The 12,353-nt window shown below is 41.9% G+C and overlaps 1 protein-coding gene across 1 annotated transcript in view; it reads left to right on the forward strand.

Moving 5' to 3' along the window:
• The window catches only part of RASA3 (RAS p21 protein activator 3), a 143,711-nt gene that overhangs the window by 106,322 nt on the left and 25,036 nt on the right, over nucleotides 1–12,353 (forward strand). Inside the window, exons 6-8 of the mRNA XM_075739171.1 lie at nucleotides 2,413–2,493; nucleotides 5,248–5,320; nucleotides 10,293–10,372. Of these exons, the coding sequence (XP_075595286.1) occupies nucleotides 2,413–2,493; nucleotides 5,248–5,320; nucleotides 10,293–10,372 (234 nt within the window). The remainder of the gene's footprint in view (nucleotides 1–2,412; nucleotides 2,494–5,247; nucleotides 5,321–10,292; nucleotides 10,373–12,353) is intronic.

Raw genomic sequence — 12,353 nt, forward strand, 5'->3', positions numbered from 1 at the left:
GCCACATCCGCTCTCCTAGAAGAATTACCAGCAGTCATGCTATAGCTCACTAGCAAAGTGTTTCTGCTGTGAATATAGTCATGTTAGTGTAAAGACCACTGGAAGGAAAATGGTCTGTCCTTTACTCCTGAGAAAAAGCAAGCTGGACCTGCCTCCTCGTAAAGGCTTTCTGCTGGTACTTATGAGTTTTTCCTCCTGCTCTTCTAGCTACTCTGCCAGAAGGCTGCAATGTAAAGTTCTCCATAAGTGTTCTTTCTATTCACCTCTGCCCTTTTTAAATTTAAAAAGTAAATTTTTGAGTACTTGTACTAATACACATGCAAAAAAGCCTATTCTGCGCCTTCTCTATAAGGCAGGCTGGGCAAATTTGGAGTAGGATTTGGTTGCTTGAAAACAGGCATCTAGTCTATTTATGAAGTCTCTGAGAGGTGTGGAGCTGTCAAATATGCTGTTCTGTGGGTACCTCCTGCTTTTCTGGAGCAGCAGCAAGGGCCTGGGGAAGAAACTGTTAAGTCATCTCAAATGGCACTACATGCATGCATTTAGACGACCAAATAGCATATATTTTGCGTTGCTTGATGTTGAGGGTTACTGGACCTTGCACCTTCCAGCTGGTTGCTGGCATAGAATTTGTGTCTTGAATTTTGCTGTTTGCGTGGTAGCACTCTGCATTATCAGATCTCTGCTAAACTGGGCATCTCGGAGGCTTCTAAATTCGGTCTGTGTGGAAGGTAAACTTGTATTGAAATAACAGAAGTCCAGAAATAAAGCAGCACAGTGCCTATGCCATTCAAGTTTTTCGTAACTTTCTCTATGGTTTTGATCTATGATTTCCCTTGAGTGTCCAGAATACGGAACATAGTTCTCTTTTGCAGTAGTGCTAGTGAATCAGCAATGAGGAGTCATCTAGGTTAATAACTGAATGCTTTTCCATGCATAGGGGCTATGCAAATGACGAGCTTGTGAGTGAGTGCATTACTGGGGACTGTCTGTATTAAGCCAATTACTTAGCCTTTATTCTGCGGGATCACAAGTGTGAGAATCCAGCTATGAATATAATGTATCACTTCAGCTGCCTGTGTGCGCCCCCTTAGTGTGATCTTCAGTCTTCGTGTGCTTCCTAAGACTGTGTGAACCTATCTAGTTTGTACATCCTCTGGTAAAAAACAATCCCTGTATTGGTGGAGAATACTGAATTTTTTCCTCCCTTTATGCAGAGTAAGTACTAGGTCTGTAGTTAAACTGTATTTGAAGTCCACATTGTATGTTACCACATAATTTGCTTTGTGGATAAAATTGTAGAGCACTGTCTGTTACTGAATTTTTCTCTATTGATTTTTTTAAATTTTTTTTAATCAGAGTTGCTGTCACTGAAAGCAGTGAAATGGATATTACTTTTCTTGCTGATTTTATAGCACCCAGAAGTGTGCACGATATTTCACATTGCAAGTATAGTACTACTCACCTGTCCAAAGAGCTTCAGAGTTTGTGTTCACCAAAATTTTCCAGTTATAATTGTGTAAATACATCAACTCAACAGGCTTACCTGTTGGAAGCAGAACTTGTTTCATGAGGGAGGGTCCTGGCAACTGGCTTGTCTGCCTTTGTTTCCAATTGGTGCTGCATTCCTCAGTAAGTTTTAACTTGTGAAATGTGAAACATTTTTTCACTGTTTTTTGGGTTTGTGTTGCGTTTTTTTCTTTTTTCCAAAGAGATGTTGAAATGAGAGTGCGAAAGTGCAGATTTCTTGCCATGGCTTGCAGCAAAACCCAATTTGTTCCATTTGTCTTTCCAGTGTCTCTTTGACTTCTTCAGTGCAGAGCTGCTGAATGTGTTTCTTCAGTTTTGCTATTTAAAAGTTTTATGGAGAAAGATATCTGTATCATACTATCTCCTGGTCTGTAGTTACCTTTACAAATAAGCCCATGCCAAATTTTGTCAAAAGCACTGAGGCCTTCATGAATGTGATTCTAAGAAATTACTTGACTACTGCTGGGATCTGTCTGTGTGGGTTTGGTTTTGTTTTTTTTTTAATCTTTTGTTACAGAAGTGAATTCTGTTGGGGTTTTTTTTTGGTGAATAAGTTGTCACAGAATTTTAAAGTGCTGACAGCTCCCATCTTGACAGCAGACTCTTATTTCATGAACCTTAAGTTGTTGCATAATAAGAATCCTTTGAATTAAGGTTTCTCTGTAATTTAACAGTATTTTTGACCCCGTTAAAGTTAGTATTTAAGACCAAAATGTGTTTTCAAGTTTAGGTATAAATTAAAGGCTTGTGCTTGGTGACATTTCAATTCCCTAGTGTAAACTATTGTGAAAAGGGAACAGGATGAAAATACATTTCTTTTCTTTTCACTGCAGTCTCTTCCGATTTCATTGATTTGTTTGTTTGTGTTTTCTTCTTTTCTAGAGTTTTAGAATGCCAAGGGCTGCCCATTGTGAACGGGCAATGTGATCCCTACGCCACTGTTACTTTAGCAGGACCCTCCAGGCAAGTATGGCACATGCAAAAGCTTCCATTTTACAAGGATGTTTTCTGTTTCCTTTGTCTTTTGGAAATCTGCATTCTCAGATGGACAGATGGGAGCATTTAGACACCACTAGAATATGTTATGTGTTTGTGTGTGCACACGTATGAACCACTGAGTTATACTAGAGTAAGTAATTTGGGGCCTGTTGCAGTTTTAATTTATGTAAAGGTCTGAATAATCCCCGAATAATTTGAATATCCTGGAGTATGTAATTTGTGGTTAGGCTTAATTTGTGCATCTTCTCACCTCACAGTGGGAGGCCAGTTTTTGAGCAAATTTATTGCCTAATTTTGGGCAGGGGCAGAAGAGAAAGCTGAATATATCAACATCTTGCAATGTATGCACATTTGTATGGGAATATTTAGAATATTTTCACTTTGAAGGTGTGGCAAATTAATGTGTATTTTGAAAGCCCTAGGTGGCTCAGTCCTACAAGTTGATATATGTGGACATAATAGCATGGATAAAATTTGGAATGAGGTTTTAGTAATGAGATTCTGCATAATACTCTTAGCTTAAATTTGGGATTAAAATTTTCTGTTCTGTTACAAAAATTTCCCGTGCTGTTGGATGTCACTGTTTTGTTTTCTGCTTATCTAGAGTCATGTTTTATATCTGTGCCATGTTAGAAACAAACCAGTTCTGCTGTGACCTCAAAGAAGCAGATTTGGTAGCATGGGTTATTCATAATGTTTCACAACAATTTACTGAAAACACTACAAGTAAGATGCATTCTTGACAAACACTTACCTTGCACGCAGCGGAGTCTTTGAGACTGGTCTGTATTCTTCATCTTTGTTTAGGTGTGTAATACCTTATCTCCATTAACAAGCTGTGTATTTGAGTTGTACACTTTGATGGTTTAAGCCTGGAACTTTTTTCAGATGGTACTGGATAGCTATTACTGAAACTGCAAGGAGATTTTTTGACTAACCCTTGTATCCTTGAATGTCCAAACTTACCTTTCTTTGTCTGCTTCCCTCTGCCCCCCAGTCCGGATCATGTATGACAACTGATAACGTATTTCCTTCCATAATAAGGAGCATAGCCTCATCCTATTGCTATCTGGTTTTTGGCAGGGGGGAGGCTTGCCTCCTATCTCCAGCAAGCAGCACGCAGCTTATTCCCATGAACTGCTTTGTAATTGCCCAATAATTGTGCTTGCTTTAATCGCCTCCCGTTCTACATCCTGCTTCCCAGTCCCCTCCCAGATGGGCTTATCGGTAAAGAGGCTGATTGGCAAGTGTGACTGATGAGATGGGATAGGCAATCTGCCCTACGTCCTGGAGGCGATTAGACTCTCTTATCTCTCAGCTCCTCCTAGGAATAGTGGGATATTCTTAATCTGTACATCATTCTCCTCTGGATTTTTCAATGCCTCTCCTTTTAGAGTAGGAAAGCAGCTTTATTCTGCTGCATTTATGCAGTGCCAGGCATAAAAATTTAAACAAATGTGCTGCTGTACTTAGAGAGCCATCAGACTTTCTGACCAGAACTGTTTCTATGCCTGTATTGTATATGGGAGAACATTGTACACTGGTGGGCTGGCCCACTCACGTCACACAGGAAGTCTGTAGCAGCACTGGGAATTAGACCCAGCTTTACTTGACCTCTGTAAAAGAATACATGGAGTTGCCCAGTTAATATAAGCTGTTACAAGCTATCTAAGCAGCTTTGCTGCATCAGAAATGAGGGATAGATTCTGGGATGAATGATTAGTAGGTCAGTTTTCCACACAGCTGATACACCCCTCCGTCTGTGTGTGTCTTATGTCTTCTTATTACTGCAGAGCTGTAGGGGAAGACTGGTAACACAGAACAACACAGAGCTTTTCACTTGTAGGTAACAAGAGCAAACCAAGCATAGGTTCATAACATTTGGAAATCATCTAACAGCTGTTGGCTGGCCTGTGTGAATTGCATTGTTTGGCTGTAGCCCAGTGCTGAGCAGTTCGATGTCTGTATTCTAAAAGGCAGGCGGATGGCGCTGCCCGTAGAGGATGAATGGGCTGTGCTGAACTTTGTCAGGCCTGTTGCCAGGTGAGTGGTCTGAAGGAGGTCTGCCATGTCTTGTTCCTACAGAGCAGTAGAAATTAAGACTTCTGCTCAGCACTGCTCATAATAATTCAACAATTTAACATTAACTAGGTGCTGTTGGGGCTGCAGGGAAAAGGGTGGTAATATAGCAATAAAAATATTTCTTACTGAGGAAATATTTCTGGTTTTTTATTATTTAACACCACTGAAAAGCATTCATTGATTCCTCAGGCCAGGATTATAAAATATAAAACACAGAAATAGCTATGTCAGTCTTCCTGTGTCCTGTGCTTTTAGGGTATGAGGAATTTTTGAGTCACATCAAGACAGATTGTCCCCCAAGTGTTGCTGCTCAGAGCCCCTTTCTTGCCAGTTGCTTTGTACAGATACAAGATTCTGCTGGACCAAGCAAGTGACAGAATCAGGGTTCAAGGACTTCTGTTTAAGAGAGGATAGCACACTGTGATTACTGGAACTTTAGAGAAATAGGCATGCAGTGAATCCCTCTCCTAAATGTGTGGGACTGTATGCCTTGGTGTGCTGGAGCCACATGGCGTTCCAGTTTTATTAGATAAATCAAGTAGATGATTATTTGTTCTCAGTGGCTCTGTTCTAGAATCACACTTCTGCTAATGTTGTTTCTTACTTTTTTTTTTCCTTTTTCTTTCCTTAATTCAGATCGGAAGCCAAAAAGACTAAAGTTAAAAAGAAGACCAACAATCCGCATTTTGATGAAGTGTTTTATTTTGAGGTTGGTATTTCAAAGGAACGGGTGATAAGCTGAAATACTATACAGTAGATAGTTGGCACAGCATCCTGCTCCATGTTGTGCCAGCTGTCGTCTTTGAAAACTGTTTCAAAGCATGGTGCAGGGGAAAGAAGTACCCAGGATCAAGCTAGCCATCTGCTGAGGGAGCAGTATATTGCTTCAGCTCAGGTACTCTGTAGGAAAAGCTTCAAGGTGGGCACTTCTGAGCAGGAGGCTTTACTCCATTGTGACTCACCCCAGAAGAGTTTTGGAAAAGGACAGTTAAAAATGGGATTTTTTTAAAAAAAAATCTTTTTTTTAGCCTGTGGTTTTATAGCTGCTCCACCCTGTCTTTCCCAGTCAATGGGGGAAAAGTTATCTCCTAGGAATACTGAAAACAGTAGAGGAAAAATACACTTAAACTGGATCTTCTGGCTGTCTCCCAGTCTGCTGCAATACCAGTGCCTTTCCTCCAAGTGGGTGAAACCTCTACAGCTTTATTTAATGTAGAGCATTTTCAACAAGTCCAGTTAAGACAAAGTATAACTTTCATGAAAGTGCTCGTTTTGGTTCTTTCTGGCAAGAGTAGCTGTAATTGTGGTGTGTCCATACATATATGTGCATGTGTTTATAATTCTGATGATACCTCTTGAAACTTCTCATTCTGTCTTCTAAAGTATGTGTATCTTTCTCTTTTCTTTTTCTCTTGGACATCTTAGTTCCAGTCTACACTTAACTGTTCTATTTCAGTAGATACCTCAAGAACGTATCTGGCATAACAAAGTTGATGAAAAGTCAGAGTAGTACAATGCAGTTGGTGTATCATTGAGAAGCCCTTTCTGCCCATAGAGCTTGCATCATTCAGGTCACATTTACATGAGAAATTGTTGCTGGCATAGGGGTGGCACCTAGGGATGTGGTTTCTCAAATCAGTTCAGAGGCACAGGCAGCCACATCAGGAAGGAGAGCCTGGAAGAGAGGAGCCATACAAATGCTGTTGCACCATGCAGATCTGAAACGTACATACCATTCTTGGCAGTGCCAGTGAGGGGCTTATTGCTGTCTTCCCCCTCCTTCTACAAACCACAGTCTTTGCCTAGAAGCTGCCACTGGTACTGACTAATCTAAAGTCTGTCTGAGAGCAGCCCTGAGGAGAAGGACTTGGGGGTGTTGATTGATGAGAAGCTCAAAATGAGCCGGCAGTGTGTGCTTGCAGCCCAGAAAGCCAACCATATCCTGGGCTGCATCAAAAACAGCGTGGCCAGGAGGTTGAGGAAGATGATTCTTCCCCTCTACTCCGCTCTTGTGAGACCCCACCTGGAGTACTGCGTCCAGCTCTGGGGGCCCCAGTACAGGAGAGACATGGAGCTGTTGGAGCGAGTCCAGAGGAGGGCCACGAAGCTGATCAGAGGGCTGGAGCATCTCTCCTGTGAGGACAGGCTGAGACAGTTGGGGTTGTTCAGCCTGGAGAAGGGAAGGCCCTGGGGAGATCTAATTGCAGCCTTCCAGTACTTAAAGGGGGCCTACAGGAAAAATGAAGAGGTACTGTTTACAAGGGCATGTAGTGATAGGGATAATGGATTTAAGCTGAAAGAGAGTAGATTTAGACTAGATGTTAAGAAGAAATTCTTCACTGTGAGGGTGGTGAAATACTAGAACAGGTTGCCCAGAGAAGCTGTGGATGCCCCCTCCCTGGAAGTGTTCAAGGCCAGGTTGGATGGGGCTTTGGGCAACCTGGTCTAGTGGAGGGTGTCCCTGCCCATGGCAGGGGGGTTGGAACTAGATGGTCTTTGAGGTCCCTTCCAACCCAAACCATTCTATGATACCAGCAGAAATGTGCTCTTGATGATGTAATGTATTTGGATTTGAGGAACAGATGTAGCAAGCTCTTTATTGGCAGGAGCACTTTCTCACTGCCCAAAGGAGTGGATGCCCTGAGGGTTGGCTGGGATAGCTATCTAAGGTAATCTTTCCTCTGGTAACCCAACACGTGTCTTCCTAGGGTGTAACTTCTCTGCAGATTAACTAGCTAGCAGTGAGCTTTCGTGCCTGCTTGCCTGACTCCATGAGACTCTGTGGAGGTTCTGCATGGGCATGGTTGGTGAAACTGCACCAAAGTGTCTGTGTGTTCGCTCAGGGCTGCACAGGATTTCAGTCCGTCACCTGGCTCAGAGCTGCAGCCTTTGGCAGTGACACAAGAGTGATGCTATATGTAAATAAATTTAAATAGTCTTCCTTATTCTTAACATAGGCAGTTCTGACAGCAAGAGTTTTTTAATGAGAATGTAATCCAGAAATCCAGCCTGTAAACCACAAAATTTGACCTGCCTGATTCCTCAGCCTTCTGTGCTTGGCAGAAACAGTGAACGTTTGGTATTTAAACACTGAACTTGGCAGGTGGTGCCATATCAGGAGAGGAAGGAGAGAAACAGAAAGTGTCTTCCAGCTGGAGCTGTGGAGGGGCCTGGAGGCTTGCTTAGCTTGCCTTTATGCCGAGAGCTGTGTTGCATGCAAGTTACCAGCAGAAGCAAAACCTGAACTTAAGCCCATGCCCCAGTTGTTCTGCTAACTCAGAGCAAAATGTTTTCTGTGTGGGTAAGAGCAGAGCTTGGGAAATGTCTGAATGAGCCAGAACTCTGAAACATAAAGGTACCCCCAGTCCAGACAGAGCCATCATAGATTTATGTCATTTTGAGAGTAGCTGTGTCAAGCTGAATGTCTCAAAGGAACAAAGTTCAGTAGAACTGCTACGACTGGGAAATACATTCACTAATGAGACGTGGCAGACTTGTGGCTGGTGCACACTGACGGAGTGCTCTGATTCCTGTGGAGCTGCACAGATTCATGCTGTTGACAGTGGTGTCACTTACTTCTGCCAAACAGCTTCATCAGCTTTCCTGAAGCCTGCACAGCAATTGGCCATGCCTCCGAGGAAGAAGCTGATCTATAAAAGACAGTGAATGCGTGCTTTCCTTACTACAAACTGTGTCATAGATTTAATTTTCTAAATGGAAAATAGCTTATCATTGGTTTGGGAAATTGACGGGCTTATTTAACGGGTGCTATGGGTGAAACTTGCACCTGATGGTTAAGAGACATTTTCACCACCACTCCAGCTGCAGCGCACTGTGGGGGCTCGGAGTTCTATATGCAGCTACAGGAAAATGCCCCTCTTACAGGAACCAAAGAAGGTAGTGCTGGGGACCTGTTCGCAATCCTGCATGTGCTGAAAAAATAGAGCAGCTGATAAATGGCTTGCCAGCTTTGCCTAAAGAAAGGGACCAGCACAGCAGAGTTATGCCCCCTTTTTTGTAAAATGGTACATGGCAGCTAGTTCAGCTGTGGACTGGGAGTTTCCTCATCTCCAGCTTCGTCCTTGGAATACACCTATCTTTTTAGGAATATTGCTCTTGAGCTGCTTTAATTTGCACACTAATCAGTCGTACAGGTGAACAGAGAGACCTCGTACATGCAGACTCCAGCAAAACTCAGAAAAGTGTTCACTTAAAAGGGATGTGCCATAAGTTACAGTTATGCTATAACCTTTTTTAACAGCTCGTATAACAGATAATAAAACACTAAAAGTTTGCTTCCTTATTAAAAATGACACCATTAGCTTCACAGTGGTAGTAGAAAATGTCATTTGCAGTTATGTAGGATAATTTCTTGGAGCCACAGAGAACACAGTTGCAAGGGTAGGGTGAGAAAATTTGTGCTGAGCTGCTGAAATTATAGGCTGTATTTAAAGGCTGTGTACTCCTGGGCTTAGAGGTGCATTTGATTCAATTATAGTCTAGAGGTTTGGTCTCTAGTACTGCTAGTATCTTTTAGTTTTTATGTATCACCTTGAAAATGGTGCCTGCCTCACACATACATGCTCAAAAAAGGCTCTATTGAGCATCCCGTGCTGAAGATTCTTTTCCAGTTCCTCTCACTTATGCAGCTATATTTTTGCCTCCCTTGTTTGTACCATCTGCATCTGATGTACAATATAAAACCAAGAAGTTAAGTTTACAATAAAAGCCATTTTTTGTGAGTGGCAAGTATTGAGCCACAAACATATTTACATCTACAATAAAGTTCAGCTTCTGTCTGCAACCAAGAGCTGAACCCACACATCATCCACACTTGCGTTTGATCAGTTCCTGCTGTGGTTTCAGCTGGGTGGGGTAGCCTTTTTTCTCAAGTTTCTGACACGCTATGCAAAAATAAAACCATCAAAGTCTGTTTATAATCATGCTAGAAAACAAATTTTAAGAAATTTTTGTACAAAAACTTTTTTGATGATGCTCTGTACTTACAGCTATCTTGCCATTATTTTCTGCCTGTGCTTTGCTGTTTATCAATCTTGCAAATATGGTTGGTGAACTGTGCACCTGGTTCTATATTCTGATATGAATAACACAGGTGGGCATCTATTGGACAACTGATCTACTTTGTGTTTTTTGTATGAAAATGATAAATTGACTTTCAGGATATCAGGACAAACAGAACTTCCCATTTTTAATTAGATACACTGTAAAATGTTTTTAAGGGTGGTTTTGTGTTTGTTCCCCGCCCCCCCCCCCCCCCTTCAGAGTGCCTCAGGGCATCTGTTGTACAGCTGTATTTAAAACTCAATTATTAATTGCCCTTTTATTTCCCCAGATCGGTTATAAAAATGGTATTCCTTTCTGTGATTTTTTTTCTTTTGTCAGCGTAAACTCAAAGTACTCTAGTAATATTAAAGACGTCCTTTCTCTGTAAAGAAAGTGTGGAGTATCTCGTTACTCTTGGGTATGATTGCGTAACCACCATTTTTGTATAGTGAGGAATCTGTTTAGTCAACATATTTATTCACATGCATGAATGTTTTCAGAATCAGGACTGAAGTCACTGCTGATAGTAAAAGACTGATCTTTCAGAGCTTTGTACGAGTAAGATAGGAATGCTTTTGTATCTGATCAATTCTTTAAAGTTTCCTCCTTTTTATTAGGTCACAAGACCCAGTAGCTACAACAAGAAATCCCATTTTGATATTGAAGATGTTGATGAAGTTGACAAAATGGAGATTAGGTAATATAAACCACTTTGTACTAATAAACCTGTCTTCCAAAGTTGTGTAACTTTGTAGTAGACTCAGTTTTCAAAGTGACAAGCATTGTTTTACTGTTCATAAATCTAGACGAGTCTTTGTCACTGTATATGTATGCTCCTTTACCTCCACTGTCCTGTACATGTGTGTGAATATGTGACAGTTCTTCTGCAGGTGAAATCCTCATTATTTTCCCCGGTATCCTGTATACACTGTGTGTATACTAACACGCAGTTGGCGTTAAGTGCAGCCTTTTATGCCTGGGCTCCCCTTTCCTCCCTCTTTCAGTTTCCCAAGAGAGCCTAGAAGCTCTATGATGCCTTCGGTTATGTTTTCTTTTATCACTTAATTTTAGCAACCCATATAAGGTCCTTCTTCCCTGAAAGGAAACTGTTGAGCTCAGTGTTTCTCTGGGGCAGAGGCAGTTTCTCTTTTTTGCCTACCAGACTTTAACCCATTCTTGCAAGGCTGGGTATGATTTACGTGAAATCCATTGCACAGGAAAGAAGCAACTGATTTGAAAACCAAAACAACCCCACCCTACCTCCTGCCACCCGCTTAGTACTATTTTAGAACCTATTGAGCCTTGTCAACAGGGTCTGTGAGGACAGGTGAATAGAAAGAGTGGAGAGAAAACAATAGAAGGTGCAAAACGCAAAGGGTATCACATGCATCATACCATTGAAACTTAGATCTGGTGATCTGGATGCAGTGTAGCTGAAAAATGCTGTATCTGCATCAGGTGGTGCGAAATTCCCCTCTCCTGTACGCTATGATTTGGAGGAAGACCGGTTCAGGGAGAATGGTGGCACCCTCTTCCTCCTCAGGTATTCCCACCAGAGAGGTGGTGAGGGCTTATCTCCCAAAATATTCCCTAGTCCCTTCAGGAGCACAGTTGGCTGTAAGAAAAGGAGGAGAGACCAGGAAGGGGGGAACAATACTTATTCCCAGAAAGCAAGACCCATCTGTGTTCACAAATGAATGGATGAGGGCTGTTCTAATTTGACAGTCAGCTGCTGGTTCATGTAGCCTGTTAGTGTACTATCACAGCACTACAAGACCATTAATGGATTTGTGTTTGCTGTGGCTCTGTGAGATGGGAAATTATTTGTATGTGAGAGAGACAAGAGCTGTACTCTGGTTTTCTGAGAACATCTGCATCAGGCAGTGCAAGGGTTTAAGGGCAACCCAATTCACAGGAGAAAGAGCAAAGGCCCAGGTTCAGTGCCACGCTGCTTTGGTGATGTCAGCGTGGGAGCACAACAGATGACCTAGTCCTAGCACCAGACTATACTTCTGCAAAGCTTTTTATGGTGGAGGCAGGTATGAAGTACCATGTCCCATATACCATGGGATGTATATGATGGAATGGGTGACTGAACAGTGTCTTGAGAGTCCCAGTCTAGTCTTTATAGCCATGATGTCCAGCCATGCGCTGATTTTAAATGAACGCTAGGATTCTCTGATAGTTTTGTGATTCTGGAAGGAGACTCTAGACATTGGTGGACAGTGGTTACACATTGTTTAATATTTCAGTTGATTGTTATTTTGTGCAATCGGACTGAATGGAATTATACAATTGCTCTGCTTGCTAAGTATATTTTCTGGACCAATGACTGTCTACAGTGATAATGTATGTGGAGCTGAGCTTCAAAGAAGTCTTTCATTTCTTAAAACCAACACATGATAGTGGTAAAGATTAATAGCTTGTGAGGAGGCTTACAAAATAGTTGGGGAAAGATTTAGCACTTAAATAATAGACAAAAGCAGATGAAGTGTTAGTCTTGGTTGGGCAAACTCTTTGCTCAGAGGTTTTGTCCGCTATAGGACAGAGTGTTTTTGTTTCCATCTCAGGTTCCCCTTCCACCCCCGCTTACTTCCTCCAGCCTGTTTAGTCAGAGTTAGATTGCCTCCATGCCCTCTGGATGGATCATACAATTTATGGGCTTGGGGGTTTGTTTT

Source organism: Balearica regulorum, chromosome 1, assembly GCF_011004875.1.
Source record: "Balearica regulorum gibbericeps isolate bBalReg1 chromosome 1, bBalReg1.pri, whole genome shotgun sequence".
Lineage (NCBI taxonomy): Eukaryota > Metazoa > Chordata > Aves > Gruiformes > Gruidae > Balearica > Balearica regulorum.